Consider the following 26,797-nt stretch of genomic DNA (forward strand, 5'->3'; position numbering starts at 1 on the left):
AATGTTCAGAATTAGGTTAACACCTCTCTTGGAGAAAAGTTTGAGGGGCTGTAATGGAGACAATTGTTCCTCTTTCTTTTTGAAGAAATGAATGATATGAACAACTTAATCTTAATTGTACTTTTCAAGAAATATATAACATATTACATATAAACATATAAATTTTGAAAATAAATTTCTCAATAAAAAGACAGTACCTAAAAATTGCAAGGAAACTACTGAGCATGGTAAAACAGCTAATGCATTGTCAAATTGATGTAATTTATAGCTAGATTTTTCTTTTTTTAGACAAATTTAACAGAATTGAAATCTTTTGGTTCTCCTCCACCAGCTGTCATCAACACATTAGGTGCTGTTATGTGTTTACTTGCACCAGGAGGAAAAGTACCCAAAGATAAAAGTTGGAAAGCTGCCAAGAGTTCAGTAATGAACAAGGTAAGAGTATTGTCTTGAATGAGGTAGAGGTAAAATTACAGATAGTGTTGTAGAACATTTATAGATGTGATAAGAATAAGTAATAGAACAGATATGAAGTAGGAGGAAGATTAGAATACAGTTGTGAATGTTGTAGTAAAATCAGTAACAATGTAAACTTTAGAACAGTCATAATAATGTAAAATTGAAAACTGTCATAAATCATGTAAACTTGAGAACAGTCATGAACAATGTAAAGTTGAGAACAGTCATGAACAATGTAAAGTTGAGAAGTCATGAACAATGTAAAGTTGAGAACAGTCTTGACATTGTAATCTTTGAAAACAGTCATGAAAATTGAAAACTTAAGAACAGTCATGAACAATGTTAACTTGGAGAACAGTCATGAACAATGTTAACTTAGAGAACAGTCATGAACAATGTAAACGGGAGAACAGTCATAAACAATGTAAACTTCAGAACAGTCATGAAAAAATTAAACTTTAGAAGTCATGATAAATGTTAAAACCTTGAACAGTCATAAACAATGAAAACTAGAGAAAAGTCATTTCACGTAACAATGAAAGTTAAAGAACAGTCATGAATAATATTAAAAAGTACAGTCAACAATATTTTAATACCGTCTCTTCCACCTAACTGTGCTTTGAATTCATTAACCAATCATGATAATAGTGTAAAAGAACCTATGTAATATTTTTTTGGTCATATAGTTCTTCAAGTTATTTTGTTACATCTTTGGCTACAAATATTCAGCTTTGACCAATCCTGATGAAGGTAAATCCAGAAAAAACACTTCACACGCATGCAATTCATAAAGTGTTTTCATTTTTTATTCAAATGAAATTCAAAATTTTTTTGCATTTGTTTTTAACAGTTTTTAAGGAAATGTATTATTGATAAAGTAGATTATCCGTCATTTATTAATGATTCATGGTTTAACAGATTGATGATCGATAATTTTTGTATTTCAGATCGATCTTTTCCTGGACAATCTAGTGAACTATGACAAAGACAACATCCATGAGAACTGTCAGAAGGCAGTCCAACCTTATCTCGCTGACCCAGAATTCAATCCAGATTTTGTCAGAGGAAAGTCCTTCGCTGCTTCAGGTCTTTGTTCATGGGTCATAAATATCATGTCCTACTTTGAAGTTTACTGTACTGTTGAACCAAAACGTATTGCCTTAGCACAAGCTAATGCTGAGTTACAAGCTGCAACTGAGAAATTACGTCAAATTAGAGCAAAATTGGCTCAGCTGGAAGCAGATTTGGCCAAATTGACAGCAGAATTTGAAAAAGCTACCAATGAAAAAATCAAATGCCAACAAGAAGCAGATATGACTGCCAAAACTATTGAGCTGGCCAATAGATTAGTTGGAGGGTTAGCATCAGAGAATGTTCGTTGGGCTGAGTCAATCGGTAACTTCAAAGAACAAGAGAAAACTCTTCCTGGTGATGTATTACTTACTACGGCATTTGTATCATATGTGGGATGCTTCACAAAACAGTACCGTTTAGATCTTATGGACGGACATTGGGTTCCATTCCTGAAAGGACTCAAGTTCCCAATTCCCGTTACTGAAGGTTTAGATCCACTCTTTTTACTAACTGATGATGCACAGATAGCTTCTTGGAACAATGAAAATCTCCCAAGTGACAGAATGTCATCTGAAAATGCCACCATTTTGACCAACTGTGAAAGATGGCCTCTGATGATAGATCCTCAGTTACAAGGTATTAAATGGATCAAAACCAGACATGGAAACGATCTTAAAATCGTTCGTCTTGGCCAGAAGGGTTATCTTGATGCCATTGAAAAGGCTGTGTCTAATGGGGACGTTGTTCTTATTGAAAACATTGGAGAAACCATGGATCCTGTGTTAGATCCTTTGATTGGTCGTAACACTATCAAGAAAGGTCGTGCTATAAGGATCGGAGACAAAGAAGTAGATTACCATCCAGAATTTAAGTTAATCTTACAGACTAAATTGGCAAACCCTCATTACCAACCAGAAATGCAAGCTCAGACAACTCTCATTAACTTTACCGTCACAAGAGATGGACTGGAAGACCAGTTGTTGGCAGCTGTTGTCAGCAAGGAAAGACCCGATTTAGAAAAACTTAAAGGAGATTTGACCAGACAACAGAATCAGTTTAAGATCACGCTGAAAGAACTTGAAGATTCTCTTTTAGCTCGTTTGTCTGCCGCTGAAGGCAACTTCCTGGGTGATTATGCTCTTGTTGAAAATCTGGAACATACGAAAAGAACTGCAGCAGAAATTGAAGTGAAAGCTGAACAAGCTAAGAAAACAGAAATAGACATTAACTTGGCAAGAGAGAATTACCGACCTGCTGCAGCTAGGGCATCATTATTGTACTTCATATTGAACGACTTGAACAAAATACATCCAATGTACCAGTTCTCACTCAAGGTAAGTTGTTGTCAAAAGGCTCGTTTCCAATCATATTTTAAAGGTATTGCTAAAAAGTAAATCTTAGTTTGTGCATTTGTGCAGATTGATTGAGTATTGTTTGCTATAGTCAAGTTGCAATTATTTCATGCATATTCAGGACAAAGTATAGAAAGAGATATCCTAATCAGCCTTAAAATTATCCACTAGTACATTGTCTGCACCTCCTTTTTCGCTATGTGAATACAGAAAAAAAAACAGTTACTTTTTAAAAACGTCTAATGAAACTCCAGTAATTTCAAATCGTGTGTGTTTGTTTGCGGAACTTTCATGTAAATTAGAAGTTTAAAATGCTTCTAGAACATTTCATGAGTGTTAAAATAAGTCAAAATCACAAAAAAACAATTAGAAAAAGTTGTGACTGACAGTAACTAACAATAATGCTACGTTACTGTTATTTTGCATTATTGTAGAGGAATTTTGATACCTGAGTTTGCTTTAAGTCCTCCTTCAAACATAAAGTTGAAAAAAACTAAAGATCATTTACTGATACTTCCACTTCAATTTATAACAGAATCAATAAGACCTCAATCATACTGGCAATGAGAATAAGCAATGTTTATGTTCCAGACGATATGAGTATTTGAACCGTACGCGTATGGGCAGGACTATATATGTATACTGGTATGGTCTAGTAGTGCTGGTCCATACATATTACCATATGGATTAATTTTAGATTGAAATATTTTATAGAGTTTTACAAATTTATATTATTACAATTAATTGAATGAATTGAATAAGAGAGCATTCATTCAATTGAAATGAAATATTTATTTAATGTCTATCTGAATCCTATTTTGGCACTCTCGCCCAAGGCTTTTTTTCTCACATTATGTTTAATTCCGGTAACTTCATTTTCAGTGAGCATAATTCAATTTCATGTATTACTGACATATTACGGGAGATTAACAGATTAAATTAATGTGACTCTTTGAATAGCTTAAATATTAAGTTTTTATTTCAATTAATTGAACTTTTTATATTAATTTGAGATTCCAGTTATGTTGATCAGTAATATACATTTGTATGTAATAAACTTGACCAACTTCTTAAAATTAGTCTGACCGTATGTGTAGTCTGACCGTATGCATATTTTGAAAAAGTATGCGTACGGTCCAGACCGTACGCATATGGTCCAAATACTCATATGGTCTGGAACATTTATATGTGGTTTTGAAACCAATTCCGAATTTTTTAAAACTCTTTTTCTTTTTCAGGCCTTCAGTATTGTATTTGAGAAAGCTATAGACAGAGCTGAAGCCTCAGAAGAACTGAAAATAAGGGTGGACAACTTGATTGACTGTATAACATATTCTGTGTTCATGTATACCGCTAGAGGTCTGTTTACAAGAGACAAGATTATATTCACAGCACAGATGACATTCCAGGTAAACATAGTTCAATAATTACATTAATGTTTAGTTTATTCAGATATCATTATGTGCTTTGATAATTGCGAACTATGGACAAAAATGTGAGATTAATTAATTGGATTTCATTAAATTATACATACAAATAATGCTATCAGAGTTTATACTGTTGCTAAATCTATTCTGTTGCAATTTTTAACCGGTTTTTTGTGACAAAAATGTCGGTTATTGATTTGGGGATGTACGGTGGGCGGGCGGTCGGTCGGGCGGGCGGCAATCAAATGTGGTTTGTGCATTAACTCATGAACCGTTCAACCAAAGCTTTTAAAATTTTAATATGTTGTTACTGACAACTAAATGAAGGTCAAGTTCAATAATGGCGATTTTTACTCTTACCGTTCAGGAGTTATGGTTCTTGAAAGATTGAAAAATGGAGTTTCCAGTTGTGTCTGTGCATTTACGCATGAACTGTTCTACCAAAGCTTCCCAAATTTTAATATGTTGTTACTGATGACAAAATGGAGGTCAAGTTCAATAATGACGATTTTGACTTTTACCGTTCAGGAGTTATGGTTCTTGAAAGATTGAAAAATGGAGTTTCCAGTCGTGTCCGTGCATTTACGCATGAACTGTTCTACCAAAGCTTCCCAAATTTTAATATGTTGTTACTGATGACAAAATAGAGGTCAAGTTTAATAATGACGATTTTGACTTTTACTGTTCAGGAGTAATGGTTCTTGAAAGATTGAAAAATGGTGTTTCCAGTCGTGTCCGTGCATTAACCATTCAACCAAAGCTTTTGAAATTTTTATATGTTGTTACTGATGACAAAATAAAGGTCAAGTTCAATAATGACGATTTTGCCGTTCAGGAGTTATGGTTCTTGAAAGATTGTAAAATGGTGTTTCCATTCACGTTGTTGCATTTACTCATGAACCATTCAATCTAAGCTTTTCAAATTTTAATGTTGATACTGATGACAAAATGGAGGTAAAATTTGATATTGACGATTTTCACTTTCACCATTCATCAGTAATGGTTCTTGTGATATTGCCAGGACACAAATAAATATTAATAAATCCGGTTCGCTGTCGTTGTGACAGCCTCTTGTCATAATAATAAGAACATGTTAAATTATTCTGACTTCAAAGTCCGTAATTGTTTATAAGATATGATGTTAACTTCTATGTTCTTCTATGTAATTATATCACATTAATATAGTGTCCTTGTTTTACAAATTTGGTTTCTGAGTAATTTTAGTCTTGAGCATATCTAATGAGGGTTATTTGATAAAAACATGTTACATAAGAGATGTATGGACCGTCAGACTTGGCTCTATGCCTTAGGATTTACGTTTAAACACAGGATTTATAAGAAAAAAAAGAAAAAAAAAGAGTCAAACTTAAAAAAAAAAGTGAGCTCAGAAACTTGTTTAAAGATAGAGAAGATTAAGTGAAAGAAATGTTTGTATTTATTTAGATTGATATAACCATGCATAACACATGTTATTTGCATGAACTACCATCCTGGAATACAAGAATTTTTAGTTGACTGTTAGAATCAATTGTAGCATTTTGTTAAAAAAAATAATTAAGAAATCTATTACTGATGGGTAAAATAATGCAATGACATGACCCCTGAGGGGTTGAAAAGCTGTTTGCATAACTGAAATGTATACCCATAGTGAATTTAAATTGATGATTTTATCTTTCAGATTTTGTTGATGTCTAAAGACATAAACCCAGCAGAACTGGATTTCCTTCTACGATTCCCTATCGTACAGAATGTTACCAGTCCTGTAGATTTCTTGAATAATAGCAGCTGGGGAGGAATTAAGGTTTGTAAATCATTGATATTTTAGTGGGATTTTTTTTTTATCCCCAACAAGATTGAACCAATTATGGACAGGTACAGACCAAGGATTTTCAAAAAGTTGAGGGCACTTTCACAACCCAATGTTTGGAGTGATACTTGTAAAAAGCCTATGCATTTATCATTTTTGAAGCTTCATAAGAGGTTCCCAGGCCCCCATCTAAATCCCTCTATTTTTTTTCACTCAGCCTGCAACATTGTGAGAAAGAGACTGATAACCTTAAACTCTTAGTTGGAATAATGAACCTAAGTAGCCTAGTCTTTGTAGGAATTGTTACCTTGTGAACATGAACTCTAATATTTTACGGGTTATCATAGCACACTATTTTAGTCCACTGGACTCAGCATTTTGGGATTGATTTAATGTTTTGGAACAATGAACTCTTTGTGTGTAATGCAAAACAAAAAACAATTTTTAAATCTCTACTTATTGGTTCTGTTCAAGTAACAAAATTTAAGTAGTCATTTGATATAATATGTGTATGATTCGAGATCAAAAACGTGTCCAAAAATTTCAAATACCTGTACTTTAAAGGGTTAAAATTTTGATTTTATTTCAGGCAATGGCTAACATGGAGGAGTTCCGTAATTTGGATCGTGACATTGAAGGATCTGCAAAGAGATGGAAAAAGTTTGTAGAAAGTGAGGCACCAGAAAAGGAAAAATTCCCACAAGAATGGAAAAACAAGTCTTCCCTGCAGAAACTTTGTATGATGAGAGCTCTGAGACCTGACAGAATGACTTATGCTGTCACGTAAGTATGCAAGGAAACCTGTTGAGTTTACACTAGAAACCATTCCTGTGTTAACTCAATTAATACAAATGATCAAATTTATTTTAATTCTATGATAAACAATTTTTCAGTAAAGTTACCTTATTTAAAGCTTTTGATAAATATTAAATATACTGACCAGATATTAACTCATTGATAGTTTTCTGCTGTCAGACAAAGACATATTCCTTCTGTTTAAAGACGTCTTTCTTGTTCATGCATTTTCCTGTACATTTCCAATGTCAAAATGAAACAGTGATACTAATTAAAAATTATTCCAGAAATTGATGTGGAATATTTCCGTTTCAGATCGCAACAAAGCACGGGACCTAATTTTAACTTGTATATGTCATTAAATATTGAAAATATGATATAACAAGCATTCTGAGAGTAATGCATAGCAATACATAGTCCCCTACCGGGTAAAAAATCATTATACTGGAACAAAATGCTAACTTGTTCTATAACTTGTCATGGTGCAATCTAAAAGGAAAATATCAAGTCAATATCTTCAAGCATGACTAAAAACAGTGTGGAAAACTGAATATATGAGTGAATTTTATCAAGTCCAAGGACCATAACTCTGCACAAAATCAACAGACCTGAATAAAATTCGAATTTGATCTATAACTTGTCATGATAAAACTATATACCAAATATCAAATCAATATCTTCAAGAACGAAGAAAAAAAGTGTGGAAAACTGAGTTGCCGGACTGACGGATGGACAGACAGACAAAGTGCAAACCTAAAGTCCCCTTTGACTTTGTCGGTAGGGGACTAAAAAATACTTATGCATCAAAATACAAAATAAAAATCTGAAAAAAGCTAATGTTATGCTTATGAATAGCCAATCCTTAAAAATATGTTCAGCCAAAAGTTATAGAGTTAAGATTTTGTCTGTATTTCAAAAAAAACAAACAACAAGAAATGATAGTTTGAAACCTTATGGACAACAGTGAGGATCGTAAAAGGGGTATGTGCATTTTCGAGATGAGTTAATATTATTAATTTACATGCAACACAGTGAATGAGCTATAAGCCAAAAACATGTGAAATAAAAATTGCTAACAAGTTCATGTAAATCACCCCTTCACCACTCCAACAGGGTTTTTTTATTCTTAAAAAACATTATCATTATTTTTTAGTGACTTTGTAACAGAAAAGCTTGGTGTAAAATATACTGAAGGCAGAAGTGTGGACTTTGCCAAATCATTTGAAGAATCTGGTCCATCCTCACCAATATTCTTTATCTTGTCTCCTGGTGTCAATCCACTGAAGGATGTGGAAATGCATGGTAAAAAGATCGGATTTACAGACGACAACAAGAACTTCCATAACATTTCATTAGGACAAGGTCAAGAAGTTGTTGCTGAACAGGCTTTAGATATTGCAGCCAAAGATGGACACTGGGTCATTTTACAGGTATGCATGCTCATATTGAGAAATTTAGTGTTTATTCTGTAAAATATTATTTTCTAAATTTGACAATATTTGTGAAATCTAAATACAAAAGAACCCAATAAAACACTGCCTTCTTTGAATAAAAGAAAAATAGAAGGTTTTGTTAAAATTGTCTAGAATAAAATAATAATGTGTTTTGCGTTTATTGCTTTTCTCACAAAATCTACAGTATAATTATGCAATAACAATCTGACAGTGTTCATTCATAATTTCTCCACTCACTGAAACTTATGAATTTTTTTAATGTGTTTTATCATATATTTCAGAATGTCCATTTAGTGCAAAATTGGCTATCTACACTAGAGAAGAAACTTGAAACCTACAGCGAAGAAAGCCATGCAGATTATCGTGTGTTTATAAGTGCTGAGCCAGCAGCTTCTGTTGAATATCATATCATGCCACAAGGTATCCTAGAGGCTGCCATTAAAATCACCAACGAACCACCAACTGGCATGTTTGCTAATCTTCATAAAGCTTTGGACAACTTTAACCAGGTAATTTTTCATTCCAGAACAGAACAATTGTCTGCGTAATCAAAACTAAAGACCAATTGTGCCTTATTCTTTAAAGAAGGTTTTAAATAGAAATTTTAAAAAATCTTGTACATATTATTTCTTCTATTTAAACTGCAAGAGAACCACCAGAGTATTAGAATGATCTCCTCAAGTGCACATCATCTATTGTTTAAACCTAAGCAAGAGAACCACCAGAGTATTAGAATGATCTCCTCAAGTGCACATCATCTATTGTTTGAACCTAAGCTAAGTCAAACCTGAAAAAAGAGACAAATTATTTTCACTGGAATTAAGGATTTGGCATTTATTTTTTCAGGAATTTTGGGATGAGACCCCTTTCTTCCCCCACCCCATTGTTACTAGCATGTTACATGTATCTTAATCCCTATTCAACAAATTGGTTCACAATTTTATTTGTTATGTTCTTGAGCCTATAATGATGAATTTAATGAAACATGCATTTCCATTCTCTTGTTTTTGACATATAACTATTAGCATTTAAAAAATTTGGACAGAAACAAAAGTTTTCTATACTTTGTGAAGAAAAATTTCACTGTCAAATCTTTAAAAAAAAATAAACATGAATTAAGTAGATTTTGCAGGGAAATATTTATTGAATAGATTATGGGCAAACATTTTCTAATGAGAAGCTGAAATGCATGCCCTTAGCTTAATGAATGTTCAAGCCAATATCCTACTCTTAATTTTAAAATGGACAATTTGTAAAAAATGCACAAATACCTTAAAATTAACAATATTAAACTTTTCCAAGTTAAAATAAAACTTTTCCTTTTTTTCTAGGACACTTTGGAAATGTGTGCCCGAGAGAGTGAGTTCAAGAGCATCTTGTTCTCATTATGTTACTTCCATGCCGTTGTCTGTGAGAGACGTAAGTTTGGACCCCAGGGCTGGAACAGAGTCTACCCATACAATACTGGAGACTTGACCATCAGTGCTATGGTCTTATACAATTACTTAGAGGCTAACACCAAGGTTCCATGGGAAGATTTGAGGTACCTGTTTGGAGAGATTATGTATGGTGGACATATTACAGATGATTGGGACAGACGTCTGTGTAAGACTTACCTAGAAGTCTACATGCATCCTGATATGGTAAGATTATAGCATAAAACTTTTATGTGTTCCTGATACTGGTTGTTTAAAAGTCATTCTATTGAAAGCTTTTAAACAATAGTTACATATATTAAACTAAATATTGTCTTTTTGAAAACCTTGCTTCAGGTTACAGGTTTATTGCAGTTCTTGTACACTTTCATCTTTTTTTTTAAAGCTCAGGATGAACGTTAAATTGACTAAATGCATGAAAATATGTTTAATATGTGTAAAGGCACTGAATATAAGGGTCAAAAAGGGATTTTAATAAGTCACAGTAATAAAGGCTAGTTTTTTTCATGTTTCCCAATACTAGTAGATTACAATTATACTGTACAATTTTAAAATCAGACCACCAAAAACATCACTACACATCTTATAACATCATATGTCTGAAAATGGAAGAAAAAAGTGTGCATGACATCTGGTAGAGAAGAAGTAGGTTTGTTAAGGTGGTACCCAACACTTTCACTAAAATTAATTTGGCTCGTTTAATTTTCATAAAATATTGCCAAAGTATTTACTTTGACCCTTTAACAAAAATATTAAAATATAAAAAATTTTGAACCAACCGTTTTGTCAGAAAAATTACACTGGTTATATAGCAATTTGACAAACACCAATTTTGATCATTGAGAAGCTTAATAATCCTTTTACAACACAATGTAATTAAAACGTTTAGCTGACTTTACAGAGTTATCTCCCTGTAGTGTTAGGTACCACCTTAAACAGAGTTATCAGATTTGTCAGAAAGTACACACAACATAAAAGCATCAGAAAAAGTAAAAACGGATTGATTGTTCCTTGGCTAAATCCAATGTGTGTGTGGAAAGAACTATATTTTTAACATAACATGATATCTTTGAAAATTTTAACTAATGAAGTTTGAACTGTCTAAAATGAACCCCCTGAGGGGCTAAAGATATTTTCAGATTACACAGGTTAAATTTTTACTGCACAATTTTCATTGTACATATTGAAACTAGTTCATTTTAGACAGGTTCCTGTTTGATGCTTGGTTCAGTTTTACAGGTTTAACTGTTTTACATACAAACTAATTATAAATTCTCTCTTCTAGCTTGATGGTGAATTATACCTTGCTCCAGGATTCCCCATTCCACCAAACTCTGACTACAAGGGTTACCACGCTTTCATTGATGAATGCCTACCACAAGAAAGTCCATATTTATATGGTCTCCATCCTAATGCTGAGATTGAGTTCTTGACCACAACATCTGAGAACCTGTTCAGAACTGTATTTGAGATGCAGCCTAGAGATGCTGGAGCTTCTGCTGGTACTGGAGTTAGTAGGGAAGAAAAGGTTAGTATATATCTAAGCTATATGTAAAGCTGGTCTAGTATTAAACCCTTCATCACACTCCTTTTAGATAATAGACATTGATCTAGACTTTCCTGTGGATTTATTATAATTTGTGGGGTATTTATACTTGTAAATATTGTGGATAGACCTGAATAATTTAATTTTGGATGTAAAACGTCTTCTGATTGGCTGACATTATTTTGTTATCTGCCCATAGACATAATGTAGTCATGTGACCGTGACGTCAACAACGTTTTTTCATTGTTTTCTACAATTTAAAATGAAATTTAGAATTAAATTATAAGAAATGACTGTAATATTGTTTCTGTCTATTCGAAATTACATAAAAAATGTGGTGTACACTGTTAAATAACCGGCTACAAATATTATTCGGTGTGCACCAAATTTTTTATGTTATTTCTTCATAGACAGAAACAGTATTACAGTCATTCCTTAAATATCAAATTTAAGTGTTTGATAAAGTACAAATTTCATTTAGGCATGTATGCACTATTTGTCAAGACTCCAAAAACAAGTATCTATTAAAAATTAAATCTTTCTCCATTCACAACATTGCAACCAAAGAATATAAATGAATCCATAGTAAGCAGTATACTTCTACTACTTGTAAGTGACAATCAAATCAGGTACAGTTAGGATCACATGTAATTAGTCAACAGTATACTTCTACTACTTGTAAGTGACAATCAAATCAGGTACAGTTAGGATCACATGTAATTGGTCAACTTTTGCATGTTGTCTGCAATTTGTTAAAATTATTCCTTCTCTAACTTAAAATGGTGTGAGGGGAGGATTTATTTAAAATAAATTGAAATAGTTTGCCCTTGAACCATGTACAACTGAATTTTCAGAAGGAAGATACACCTATTTAAAAAAAAATCCATGAGGAATGCACAAATTACTGTGGTAGATATAATTCTAAATAATACGTTCTGATAAAAATCTGTCTTTGTATGAATAAAGGGAGATCATTGTGTAAATCATCAAACAACCCTAAAAAGTTAACTACTATATAAATGAAAATAGGAACATGGCCACACCATATTACAATATCAAAATCGTATACATTTTTTGTAATACACAACTGGAAATATCAATTTTATAATGTATTTTCAATTTACTTTTTAGATCAAGAGTATTTTAGATGAGATCGTTGAGAAACTACCTGATGAGTTTAACATGGTAGAGGTGATGGCTAAAGTTCCTCTGGAAGAGAGGACGCCATATGTTGTTGTAGCTTTCCAGGAGACTGAGAGAATGAATGGATTGACCTCAGAAATTAGACGTACACTTAAAGAACTGGACCTTGGATTAAAGGTACCTAATTTTATTATCTCATATGTTCAAGGACCTGGTTGGGGTTAACAGATTAGAGAATAATGGGCTAATATTACAGAAAAAATGGTCCAAACAATTTAAGAATAGAAAAAAATAGACCCAAAAAAACAAGAAATAATGGGATGTTAAATTGATGTAAAGAATAGAGAAACATGGGCCAAAAATATTAAAAAATATAGAGAGAAATGGCTAAAAAAAGTAAAGAATGCAGAATTGTAGAACAGCCAGTTGTCATGTAGGAAGTATAAATAAAAGAGACCCAATGACACAAATTAACAAATGAAATTGTAGAGGTCAAATAATGAATAGGTGTCAAGCTCTAAATTGTCCAGAGTCTTAACAATTGGTGAATAGTCCATATACAGGTGGGGCTGAATTGTTGCTACACATAACCAGAACATTTACGATGGGAAAATTGAGGTGAATAAGAATAGCTGAATTACTGTACATCTACAAGCTAAAAAAAAGAAGTTAAATAAAAAAAGATATTTACCACACTGATATATAAGTTGGTTTCATCCTTGAAGATCTGATAAAACTAAAGGCATTTGTTTTTGCACATCTGAGAAATACTTTAGAAACCTGATATATATAACCTTAATAAAAACTCTTTAATAATTTATTTGGATTATATAAACTCTTCAATGATTTATTTCATCATTTTCCAGGGAGAGTTGACCATCACGGCTGATATGGAGAGCTTAGGAAATTCCTTGTTCTTGGATGTGGTTCCAGAGGGTTGGTCCAAGAAAGCATACCCGTCTCTGTATGGTCTAGCAGCATGGTATGCTGACTTACTGATTAGAATTAAAGAACTTGAAACATGGGTTTCAGATTTCCAACTCCCTGCAGCTGTCTGGCTTGGTGGCTTCTTCAATCCACAGTCATTCTTAACTGCTATTATGCAGCAGATGGCTAGAAAGAACGAGTGGCCACTGGATCGTATGGCGCTACAATGTGACGTCACTAAAAAGACCAGAGAAGATATGGCTGGACCTCCTAGGGAAGGAGCTTATGTCCACGGTCTCTTCATGGAAGGTGCCCGCTGGGATATGCAGACCAGTTTAATTTCTGAGGCCCGTCTTAAAGACCTTGCTCCAGCTATGCCTGTTATTTTCATCAAGGCTATTCCTGTTGACCGCATGGACACCAGGAATATTTATGAGTGTCCAGTGTATAAGACCAAGACAAGAGGACCAACATTTGTCTGGACCTTTAACCTCAAGTCCAAGGAGAAGGCCAGTAAATGGATCCTTGGTGGAGTGGCCCTTCTGCTCCAAGTTTAAGAAATCAGGACTGCATTTATTTATTCAATGAATATTTTTGTTCTAAATGACTTACACATTTGACATTACAAACTGTACTTATGAACATTCCAGTCAGAGCATTGAACTCCATTCAGACATACCGGTATTTATATTGGTGAAATAGATTTTTACCAATTTTTTGAATGACAATATCAGTTACCTAAAGCTGGGTTTTTTGGCGATAGTTATATTGGCATATTACGTTACAAATATGAAATAAATAGGATGTTAGTTATTTTGTTGGTAGAATGTTAACATTAAATTGTTTAAGACTATTTTTTCTAACATTTATTTTTTATCATTTGAGAAAGGATAAAAGTACTGGCTTTTTGTAGTCAATTAAAATATAGAACTTTGTTAATTTAAAACCTATTTATTTTTCAATTAACACTAAAGGATTTAATAAACATTAAAATGTGAAAACTTTTATTGTTGACCCTATACATGTCTAGAAACACTAATTGGTGAATTATTTTTATGCATATGTTAAGTTTTGTGTTTACTCTTTATGTGTATAAAAGCTTTGAAAGCTTTATATTTATATATAATTTTACAAAAACAGTTCTGGTAAAGTTTTATACCTGTACATTCCGTCCAACTTATTTTGTTATCTATAATTTACATATATATATATTTTTAGTTATCAATTTTGTATATGTTTTCTGTAACTTATCATAGATATGTTATGTTTATTTATATTCTAGGTCTATTAAAAATTAATACAATAAAACTTTATTTATTATTTTCTCTGGAAAAATATATCTGTTTGTCAGAAAACACATTTAAAACATTCAAAGTTGACACTTACATAAACTTAAAGAAACTTTCTAAAGTTTTGTAACTTCTAATCTCTTACTTCATACTTACACATTGGAAAACCAAGCTATGTTTAAAGAATGACAATTGGGTGCATGAATATAAATAGTTTCAAAGAATTCTACATTTATACCAAAGAAGTCAGAAATGTATTGATAATAGAGAGTCATAATACGACAGTAATGGAAGATTCATCCAATGGTCACTATGAATTATTATCATAAAATTGCAATTGTCATATCTTTGTCATTGTTAAAGTAATCAAGGGCAATAACTCTTGAACAGCATATTACAAAATTATCAAATCTGAACTTAACCACCATTTTGTAATGAGAAACCTTTAATGAATTTGAAGTAATAACGTTTGATGAAGAGGGGAGTTTTCCTGCTACAGAAACATATACTCTTCTAACATAAATAAGCATCTTTTTTAATTAAAGATTTACCCTTGTTGGCACTGATTATACAAATTATTTCAAGGGTCAACCTTATAAATATAACATTTTGCATTAAATATGAAAAATAAGTTTTCTATCCAGGAACAGTTAAATGTTGCTATTCAGGAGTAATATGGTATATAAGAATTTAAACTGCAGTTTGATGAAGTATGTGGCATTCAGAAATAATAATGCATTATGTGTCAAGATCAAGTGAACAGATGGTGATGGATAGCTGCTTAATGTCTAACAGCAAATTAATATTCATATTCAGGACAAGATCATGACCTTTTATAGCTGTTCATGCATTATTGGCTTTGCTCATTGTTGATGACCATACAGTGACCTATAGTTTTTAATTTCTGTGTTATTTGAACTCTTGTGGAGAGTTGTCGCATTGGCAATCATACCACATCTTATTTCTATATTGTCGTCAAGTGCAGTTCAATAGAGGAGATTATGAGTTGCATGGGTTCACATTAAATCAAATTTGTAATTAGGCCAGGTAAACAACAGACCACAACTTAGCCTTACTAGAGGCAACCAATCAATCAGAACCATCAATAAATTTTGAATGTAACTCAAACATGACCATTGGTGTTATGGAACAATATATTCAAACATGCATTTGTTCAGCGTGGTTTATTTACAAATTGATGTACCCTTAAATACATAAAATAAATGTGTAGCCTTTTGAATATAGTAAACAAGAAGCTGTCACAACGACAGCAAACCGGATTTATTAACATTTATTTGTGTCCTGGCAATATCACAAGAACCATAACTGATGAATGCTGGAAGTGAAAATCGTCAATATCAAATTTGACCTCCATTTTGTAGTCAGTATCAACATATTAAAATTTGAAAAGCTTAGATTGAATGGTTCATTAGTAAATGCAATAACGTGAATAGAAACACCATTTTACGATCTTTCAAGAACCATAACTCCTGAACGGTAAAAGTCAAAATCGTCATTATTTAACTTGAACTCTATTTTGTCATCAGTAACAACATATAAAAATTTCAAAAGCTTTGGTTGAATGGTTTATGAGAAAATGCACGGACACGACTGGAAACACCATTTTTCAATCTTTCAAGAACCATAACTCCTGAACGGTAAAAGTCAAAATCGTCATTATTGAACTTGACCTCCATTTTGTCATTAGTAACAACATATTAAAATTTGGGAAGCTTTGGTAGAACAGTTCATGCGTAAATGCACGAACACGACTGGAAACTCCATTTTTCAATCTTTCAAGAACCAAACCTCCTGAACCGTAGAAGTCAAAATCGTCATTATTGAACTTGACCTCCATTTTGTCATTAGTAACAACATATTAAAATTTTAAAAGCTTTGGTTGAACGGTTCATGAGTTAATGCACGGACAACATTTGATTGCCGCCCGCCCGCCCGCCGTACATCCCCAAATCAATAACCGACATTTTTGTCACAAAAATCCGGTTAAAAACAAACTATTGAGAATATTCATTAATTCATTTTTTAATTAAAAATTATATCATATTCCCATGTGTTCCCTTGAATCATTTAAAATCACATACATATATAATCAAATATTTAAAACTTATTATTTTTTAAGAATTTGAATAATCTAAAGTTGTTTGCTTATTTTCTTCAATATCACAATTTAAAGTGTTCAAATCTTCCTTCTCTATTCCTTGAGAACCATTTTCAAAATGTCTGCTTTTTATGGAATTGCATCTAAACTGGCTGTCCTTGGAGCAAGTTGAAATGTCTTTATCACTATTTACTTTCATGAGTTCAAAGTCCTGTTTTATATCAGATATCATTCTACAGCTTGTATCATTCATTGCACTATTGTCACAACCAGTTTTCTTGTTATCTTTTTCAAGTATATTACTACATTTGTCTCCTGCTTCTTTAGAACTACTATCATCTGTTGTTGGGATACTGTCGCTGCCATTTTCATTTGAAAGAGCTTTATCCTCATCTGTTTCCTGTTTACCAGGGTTAGCCTCTTCCTTGTCTGTATTATTGACCACTTTCCTTTGAGGGATCACAGAAAAGAACGATTCCTTCCAGTCTTTTGTCTCTGAATATTTCAACAGAATTTCAAAAACTGAAATAAAATATATAGATTAATTAATGAAGCACAATGAATATCAAAAGCATGATCATGAGTGTCACAAATAATACCACTTTTAAGTTTGCACTGGTCAAAAGTCGGAACTGTTTGTTATTTTGGATAAAACAATGGAGTTATTTCTCTTCATTTGACAATTTACACAGCATATTATTCAATTAATGTATTAGTTCACAAGAATTCTTAAAACAATTCCCAGCAAACCTTGGTTGTTTTTTAAAGCTTTGATCAAACATATGTAGATTCCACAAAACAAGCTAATGGTAAAGTTTGTTTTACTGTAATCTTAATTGACAGTGATTGTAAACTGTATTCCTGCAAAAGGTCATTGTTCTGTCTGGTACTCCAGCTGTTTAAACCAGATATGATGCAGTCATGTCTGCAAAAAGAAGCTTTAAACACCTGGTTATCAATCAATCACCAAACAATTTGGAAACAAGAAGATATTATCTGCTTAAAACATTTGTTTGTGGTACATTTGGCTTGATGCGTTAATTTCACAATAAAGCACCATGTTAATCTGTAAGTATTATCTCCCTTAAAAAGTTGTACCCCCAAGAATAAACAACAATAAAACCTTCATTACCATGATTAACTGTGAGTACTTTACGGGACTTCATCTCAATATACTGTCCGATAGGTAATTGTGCATGTGACATTCCTTGTTCTACTGCAAGCTGATGACACATGCCCTGAAATAACATAAAATATGATAATACAATCAATTTCTCTTTTACTAGTATAGCACATGATCAAAATGGCTTCATAAATATAATAACACACTAAAATTATTAATACAATAAAAAAATAATTGTATTTTCTCTTTTTCTTAAAGAATTTTATGTATATTGTTACAATTTAAAACAAGTCAAACAAGAATTTGTGTTCATAGTACACGGATGCCCCACTCGCACTATCACTTTCCATGTTCAGTGGACTGTGAAATTGGGGTCAAAACTTTAATTTGGAATTAAAATTAGAAAGATCATATCATAGGGAACATGTGTACTAAGTTTCAAGTTGATGTGACTTCAACTTCATCAAAAACTACCTTGACAAAAAACTTTAACCAAAACTTTAACCTAAACTTTGCACTATCATTTTCTATGTTCAGTGGACCGTGAAATTGGGGTCAAAACTTTAATTTGGAATTAAAATTAGAAAGATCATATCATGGGGAACATGTGTACTAAGTTTCAAGTTGATTGGACTTCAACTTCATCAAAAACTACCCTTGACCAAAAACTTTAACCTGAAGCGGGACAAACGAACGTACGGATGAACGAACGGACCCACAGACCAGAAACCATAATGCCCCTCTACTATCGTAGGTGGGGCATAAAAACATATATCTCAAAATTAAACTTCTTTTTTTATTTTATTTTTCAATTCAGCTCTTTGTGTGAAAACTATTTGTAATTTGTTTTACTATGAATTCATTTATTTTCGTGGATTACGGAAATCTTGTATGTTCGTGGATATTTAATTTCTTGGTTTTGCTGAAGTCTGCATATAAGCCTATAGAAAATCTGTTCTTTGTTGAACATTTAATTTTGTAGTTTACCTGTACCCAATAAAGCAACAAAAACTGTAATCCAACTAATAAGGATGAATCCACAGTAAAAGGAATGACTAACAGATTAATATAAAATGTACATTAAACATATCAAAAATGAAAGGAGTCCTCAAATCATACCACAAAGTTATAGAATTATCTTTAAAAAAAAAAATTAATCTGAAATGAAACAGTTTCAAACCTTGTACTGATTATGGTCCACTAGTCCTCCAATTATATACACATGGTCATCAGACAGATCCTTAAGTACATTAGGGGAATCACCGGACAAGTAAACAATTTTGTCTTTTTCAAATTCTTCATGATAATCATTCTCTGTAAAGTTGACCTGAAAATAAAAATAATCCAAATTAAATTGAGTTATCTCCCTTCTTATAAGTTGATGATATATATCCTGTTCTGCCTGTCATCTTATCTAATTAAAATTGGATAATAATCAACCATCTTCTACCTCAATTGCTGTCAATTTACACGAAAATATATCTAATAATGGAAAGTTATGGTGCAACAGCTGGTTATTACATGAGGTCTGTTAAAAATAAATGGTGATTTTAAGTTGATGACATGACACATCATGACATGTATATGAAGTGAAATAGAACTTTTTTGTCAATTTTTTCTTATAAATTGTTAATATTTACAACCTAAAGACTGGCTAGTGTTTACAGTAGTAGAACTACATAGACCACTTGGCCACCAAGGCCCCCCTATTATTTTAATAACTGTAAATGGCCAAAAACAGACATTTGTGTCTCTTTTGAATTGTTTCCCATTTTGTAATTGGCCCTGTCTTTCATAGCTTACTATGTCAACATATCTTTGTTACGCCTGACTGTAGAACAATACTATACAAAACATACAATGTTTTTTTAATAAGAGAGATATTTTTCAAAGAGATAAACCACATTTGTCATAACTTTTCAGATATCTCAACTGAAGCAATTAAATGACTATAATGTTAAACAAAACATGAAATGATTTGATTTGATTTTTGTGTTTTAACACCACTTTTTAGCACTGCTTTTGAACTATTTTGCGGAAGCCAGTTTTTATGGGTGTAGTAAGCAGTAGTGCCGTAGAAAACCATTGACCTTCGATAGAAAAACTGACAATCCTAGTCAATTAAGGTTGAAGTCCAGTGCATCCATATGAACGGGGTTTGAACTCACAACCTCAGTTGTACAGTAGTAACTACTTGGACAACTCTGCCATCGAGGCCCCTAAATATGAATTGATATACATGATTCATATAAGATGAAGGAATATATGCAATTTTTACTATATCATGTATATTTACATTGAAAAATATTCAATTTAATTATTTTTTTTTTTAAATGAGTTTAAATATTGTTTTGTGAATACAAATGTCATACTGCCCTTAAATGGCCCTTAATATTAGAACAATAATATTCTGATTTATTTTTTCGTATTCTTATACACTAATAACATTCAAAATAGATCTGTAAATAGTATATTTCAAACCTACAGAGTTAATCAAATTCGTTGAGACAGTATCACTGAATAAATCTATACTTAGATTTAAATACAAGTGTTGGTCTCCTGAACTTTTACCTTTGAACCAAAGATACAACAGCTATTATTGTTCACAATGTAACTCAATATACTTGATATTCAAATTTTTATATACATGTAAAAATAGATAAAAAAATAATTTTGTCTGGACTTTTACCTTTGAAACCAAGGAAGAAGAATACCTGTACAAAATGGCGTTATCAAAATCTGTCATAAAAGCTCAGGATATTATTTCTTGTAACCTTTGTGAATCAGAGACAAAGTTAAAATGGAAATGTCTTGACTGTGACTTGTTAATGTGTAATAAGTGTTGTGATAAAGTTCATCCTAAGTTCAAAAATGCCAAAGACCACACTGTTGTTGATATAAAACAGGTAGGAGTGAGTGGTGGTGTCCGAAACTTAGACTTTACAAACATCAAATGTAAAGTGCATACATCACAATCATGTTGTATTTTCTGTAGTAATTGTGATAAACTGGCCTGTCCAATCTGCATTACAAAGGGTCATCCTGGACATACTTTCATAGAAATTAAAGAAGCATATGAAACGAAAGTAGAGAGACTGAAAAATCAAAAAGGAAAATTAGAGATGAATGAGAAGAAGCTAGATGAAGGAGAGAAAACACTTGATCAGATAACAGTCCGGGAAAATTCCAATTGTCAGAAGACCATTCAAGATATTCAACATCAAAGGGAAGCTTTAAAAGAAGAGGTAGATAAATATGCTCTCAAACTCATTGAAGAAGTTAATCAGAATATGAAAAGTATCAGAAATTCAATTTCTGAAGAGAAGAAAAAAGTCATCACAACTCGACAAAAGGGGGAAAATAAGTTTAAGACGGCAGAAAAAATGCTAACAACAATGGACATGTCTTTCTTCTTTGACAGTGCGGACATTATAGCACAATCCATTGATGTTGATGTAGATGGGGTCAGTGTTATCCATAAAATTGTGCCAAAGTTTAAGTCAGGAAGTATTTCACTATCAAAAGTTGGAACATTGTTTGGAGACATTAGTTCAAGAAATACCGAAATAGATATGAAAGTTAACAAGGAGTTCACAACTGGATTGAAATATTGTCATCTCATATCTGCTTGTTCTGATGAGTCATTGTGGATAGGTGATAGTACATCTGATGTCTTGCAAAAAGTAAAACCAGAGGGGAAAATTCTCACAACAGTATCAACCATAAATACTGAAGTACGAGATATAGCAGTCACACAAAATAGCGATCTACTGCTTTCAGATGGAACAGAAAAGCTTAAACTTATCAATGGAAAGACTGGGAAAGTCAGTGATACAAAGTACAATGTGGATCCTTTAGGGATTATAGCTGCCCATATAACCAGTGATCACAAGGTTATTGTAGGTGCCATGAGTATTGTTAAAGTATTCCCTGTGACAGGAAGAAGGGTAGTAATAGTAATGGACAAGAAGGGGATTCATCTAACCGTGTATGAACAAGATAAACATAAACAAAATATATTTTCTTACCCTCGGCGTATTACCAGCAACAGTAATGGGGATTTCTTTGTTGTTGATATGCTTTCAGAAGACTATAGAGGAAGAGTGTTGGTATTAGGTAAAGGTAGAGATATTTTAAATGAATACATAGGGTGTCAAGATATGAAAAGAAAGGATCAACCATTTAAACCAACCACAATAACAACTACACCATCAGACAATGTTATTGTAATTGATGCTTACAATCACCTTCACATCCTTGACAGCTCTGGTAACCTGCTTATCTACTACGATACCGAGGACATTGGAATAGAGAATCCATACTGCCTTATTTTCACCAATCCAACAACATTATACCTGGGATGTTCACCGCCTCGTAAGAGTACAACAAATGCAAAACTCTATGAGATTCAGTGTTCAAGATTTTGATAACAAATTACCTATAAAAATTACCAAAAGGATTTGATTCTATTTTTCAGTGGCAAATCAAACTGTTCATCTGAAAATTAAAGGAATACTTGAACAGAAATTCCAATGAAACTGTTGTTAAGGTCATTTTTTTAAAGTTTTGATTTCAGATAAAGTAACAACAATCCATGACAAGTCTTAAGGTTTAAGAGAAGTTTTGGTATTTATGCTAGTTTATTACACTTCAATATTCAATTTTGATTGATTTCTAAGTATACATGTATCTTCAAGAACCACAAAACATACATTGTGGTCAAAAGACCCTTGCTGTGTATTCAAATAAAATGTACAATTTTTTTTCTAATTTGGAAAATATATTTATGAAAAAGATATTCAGCTATACAAATTATTTCATATCCTATAAAATATAAATTTCCCTATTAATTTTAAATGTGGTTTTCAATCTTAGAATATTTAGAACCTCACTTGTATTTGAAAGTACAAGAATGTGTCCAAAGTACACGGATGCCCCACTCGCACTATCATTTTCCATGTTCAATGGACCGTGAAATTGGGTAAAAAATATAATCAGGCATTAAAATTAGATAGATAATATCACAGGGAACATGTGTACTAAGTTTCAAGTTGATTGGACTTCAACTTCATCAAAAACTACCTTGACCAAAAACTTTAACCTAAACTTGCACTTTCATTTTCTATGTTCAGTAGACCGTGAAATTGGGGTCAAAAGTTTAATTTGGCTTTAAAATTAGAAAGATCATATCATATGCAACATATGATCATATGCAACATGTGTACAAAGTTTCAAGTTGATTGGACTTCAACTTCATCAAAAACTACCTTGACCAAAAACTTTAACCTGAAGCGGGACAGACGGACGGACGAACGGACGCATAGACCAGAAAACATAATGCCGCTCTACTATCGTAGATGGGGCATAAAATGAACTTTGTTGATAGAAACATCATGTCTGACAATGAAAACTATGTGGTGAACATAACCAAGTTAACTGATTACTGAAAATTCAGAATTTATTGTGTGCATTTATTAATGCGATTTTCTCATTTTAGACTAAAATGTGATTTTAATTTTTGAGATATTCAGAAGAATCCTGTTTGATATAAAAAAAAATTCAAACGCAAGTTTTAATTATTGCGATGATAACCCTGTTGCATTTTTGCAATAATAAAAACATCACAATAATTTCTGAATTTACAATAAATGATACAGAATATTTTTTGACACTACTTGTGAATATTGAAGAATGTATTCATGATGTTGAAGTTAAACCTTTTAATTATTCAATAGAATAATAATATTAAGGAATATGGGTGTCCTTCACTCTCTTGTATTGTACTTAAGAAGAAGAAATCAATTGGTTTAGATCGTAACGAAATGCACAAATTATGAGAGGAATGTGATTTATTTAGAATGGAATTTTTAGGTTTTATGTTATATTTACAACTGTTTTTGCAAACATAGAATATTGCTTGTTTTAATTTTTTTTTCAACTTTGCCAAATACTGTGATTTCATAATAATTTGTAGGATATCAATTTTCTTGGAATTAGTAGGTATATGTAAACCAAGAATTGTTTATTTAAAGGTATACATTATACTTATCAAGGATAAAAGTTTGATGAATGGATATTGTATTTTTCTTTGTGTCACTTGTAAATATTTTTTACTGATACTAACAATTTGTACATACAATGTTTTTTTGTTGTTTAGCTACTATTTAGTGCATATACTTTTTTATTGGAAGGTGTTTGATAATAAATCAGGTCTCGCCACTTTTCATAGAAACCCCTTTTGATTTTGTTCTGATTGGTTTTTATTTTTTCTTTTTTCGTTATTGCACCACTTTTTTTCTGTTTGCAAGATAATTATTAGATATTAAGCATATGATAACAAGTTATTAATTATGCTTTCGAAACTCAGAATATATTTTTTGTTATCACTACATGTATCTCTTTACAAATTTCATGTTTTTGTTTCATAGTGATGTTGTTTCAGAAAAAGGAGAAGGTTGTAAAATACACCAATTTTTATAGTTACATATGATATTTGTGAATTATTTTGTTATCTGGTACATATGTATTTTCATTAATATCAAATATATAATCCGAAACAAATTGTTATGATGATTTTGTTTTAAAAAATGTTTCTTAAACATTTAATTGTAATTTTAATAGATTAGTTTTAATTAATGTAATAACTGTTTAGCTTGATCTAATATTCAAAGCAAGCAAGTTTTATATTAATTTTTGAAAAAATAAATAAATGAAAAGCTAATATTGATAGCAACATATTTTCATATCAGATCATGATGACTGATTAAACAATGTACAATAAAAAAAATTATCCACCCTCTTCCACCCTAAACAAAAAAAAAAAAAATGATAAAAATCTCCTATCCACATTTTAATTTTTATAATGCATTTTTTCCCCATTAATTCTTGAAAAATAATCAATCGCTACAGGTAAAGATGCAATTTTGTGAGTTTTAAAATGTGAATCAATTATTGAATTTTATTTTGCTAGGCAAATTAAAAATAAGGTTGGGGTTACTAGTATTTTCCTTTGTTTGTGATTGTCAATTTGTAGTTGAAACTATTTGTTTTATTCATACAATACGCTTACGGCGGTACCCAACACTTTCACTAAAATTAGTTTGGCTCGTTTAATTTTCATTAATTTTAACAAAGTATTGACTTTTACCCTTTCACAAAAATATAAAAATTTCAAAAATTTTGAAGCAACCGTTTTGTCAGAAAAATTACACTGGTTATATAGCAGTTTGACAAACACCTATTTTGATCATTGAGAAGCTTTATATTCCCATTACAACACAACGTAATTCAAACGTTTAGCTGACTTTACAGAGTTATCTCCCTGTAGTGTTAGTTACCACCTTAAATGATGTTATTGAAATTAAAAATAACAAGAATGTGTCCATAGTGTACCGATACCCCACTCGCACTATTATTTTCTGTGTTCAGTGGACCATGCAATTGGGGTAAATACTCTTATTTGGTATTAAGTTTGGAAAGATCACACGAAACTGGTGTACTAAGTTTCAAGTTGATTGGACTTCAACTTCATCGAAAACTACCTTGACCAAAAACTTTAACCTGAAGCGGGACAGATGGACGGAAGAACGAACCGATGGACGGTACGACTAACAAACGGTCAGACGAACGGACGAACGAATGTCCTGACGAACGGACACATATACCAGAAACATAAAGCTCCTTTACTATTGTAGGTGGTGCATAAAAATATTGTACGGTATTTCAAATACACACCATATTGTATCTTAAATATCAGATTATTACATAGTCATGTATCACCTATAATTTGAATGACATAACTCATGACTGGATAGAAGCCAAAGAACAGTCATGACAGCTGTTTTCCTATTGCATTAATTCTTTAAGACAAAAAACTCAAATCAAAATAATTGCACCTTGTCCATTCTAATAAGATTTTTAAATTATAAACCTGGTACTTTTTGATAGCTTTTATTTGTGTGTTTCTCTGTCCTATATGTGCTCCCATTTATTTGTATTGTAGTCCTGTCATTTTAATTTTATATTTAACATTGCCATAAAAGTGGGAGGTTTGGCAAGGAAGCAGGGTCAACCCAACATTTTTTTCTTAAATGTCCTGTATCAAGTCAGGAAAAGGTCATTGTTATCTTATAGTTAGTTTCTGTGTGTGTTACATTTTAGTGTTGGGTTTCTGTTGTGTCGTAGTTCTCTTATATTTGACGTGTTTCCTTCAGTTTTAGTTTGTAACCCAGATTTGGTTTATTTTCTCCATCAATTTAAAAATTCGAACAGTGGTATACTACTGTTGTCTTTATATACAGTGTACTACTTTTTTGAAAAAATGTATCAAAATTATAGAAAACTTTTCGGCTCTAACAAAACATATAGATAATTTAATGTTAAGGGGTCTGTAATTCAGTTTCACAGCTCTAGACAAACTAGTTTTTTTTACCTTTTCCAACTGAACTCACTACTTTCCCTAAAAATTCATGCCCCAATTTTCATGTAATTTCATCCCCCTCCTAACTTTAAGGCATAAAATATAAAGAAATAAATTTATTAGGTAAATGAACAAAATTTGCAAGTTATACAATATCTAAACTGGAGACTCTATTTGTAGACAACGAAAATCTAAAGAACAACCACTATGTCCCAGGACCAGGACTAGGATCTAAATAATGATCACTTCACTGCACTATTTTGATATCAAGTCAGTACTATCTTGATTTAAATGCATTTCATGCTATCTTTGGCCAAGATTTATTGTCAGGGCCCATATGCATAACACTATTGAATTTCAGATTTGTTCCAAATGGAAGGGACGTTTCTACATGTCCTACGATAAATTAATACTTAGAAGGAATATC

The 26,797-nt window shown here is 31.9% G+C and overlaps 3 protein-coding genes across 3 annotated transcripts in view; 2 read left to right on the forward strand and 1 right to left on the reverse strand.

Annotated features, from left to right (window-relative positions):
• The window catches only part of LOC139489199 (dynein beta chain, ciliary-like), a 55,623-nt gene extending 40,895 nt beyond the window's left edge, over nt 1–14,728 (forward strand). The window contains exons 37-47 of the mRNA XM_071275385.1: nt 289–435; nt 1,407–2,867; nt 4,124–4,294; nt 5,991–6,113; nt 6,709–6,902; nt 8,068–8,344; nt 8,650–8,877; nt 9,700–10,011; nt 11,090–11,332; nt 12,482–12,670; nt 13,360–14,728. Coding sequence (XP_071131486.1) covers nt 289–435; nt 1,407–2,867; nt 4,124–4,294; nt 5,991–6,113; nt 6,709–6,902; nt 8,068–8,344; nt 8,650–8,877; nt 9,700–10,011; nt 11,090–11,332; nt 12,482–12,670; nt 13,360–13,977 — 3,963 coding nt within the window. The 3' untranslated portion in view covers nt 13,978–14,728. The remainder of the gene's footprint in view (nt 1–288; nt 436–1,406; nt 2,868–4,123; nt 4,295–5,990; nt 6,114–6,708; nt 6,903–8,067; nt 8,345–8,649; nt 8,878–9,699; nt 10,012–11,089; nt 11,333–12,481; nt 12,671–13,359) is intronic.
• A 2,014-nt stretch (nt 14,729–16,742) lies between these two features.
• Nucleotides 16,743–26,797, reverse strand: part of LOC139489205 (tRNA methyltransferase 10 homolog A-like) — a 66,871-nt gene continuing 56,816 nt past the window's right edge. The window contains exons 4-6 of the mRNA XM_071275401.1: nt 19,132–19,278; nt 17,961–18,066; nt 16,743–17,350 (exon numbers count right to left, since the gene is read on the reverse strand). Coding sequence (XP_071131502.1) covers nt 16,845–17,350; nt 17,961–18,066; nt 19,132–19,278 — 759 coding nt within the window. The 3' untranslated portion in view covers nt 16,743–16,844. The remainder of the gene's footprint in view (nt 17,351–17,960; nt 18,067–19,131; nt 19,279–26,797) is intronic.
• Nucleotides 20,649–22,498, forward strand: LOC139489203 (uncharacterized). The gene has a single exon (XM_071275394.1). The coding sequence runs from the start codon at nt 20,675–20,677 to the stop codon at nt 22,376–22,378; it is 1,704 nt and encodes a 567-aa protein (XP_071131495.1). The 5' UTR covers nt 20,649–20,674; the 3' UTR covers nt 22,379–22,498.

The sequence above is a fragment of the Mytilus edulis genome, chromosome 9 (genome assembly GCF_963676685.1).
Source record: "Mytilus edulis chromosome 9, xbMytEdul2.2, whole genome shotgun sequence".
NCBI lineage: Eukaryota > Metazoa > Mollusca > Bivalvia > Mytilida > Mytilidae > Mytilus > Mytilus edulis.

Coding starts and splice junctions, on each gene's coding strand:
- LOC139489203 (XM_071275394.1), top strand. CDS start 20,675: ATGGCGTTATCAAAATCTGTCATAAAAGCTCAGGATATTATTTCTTGT.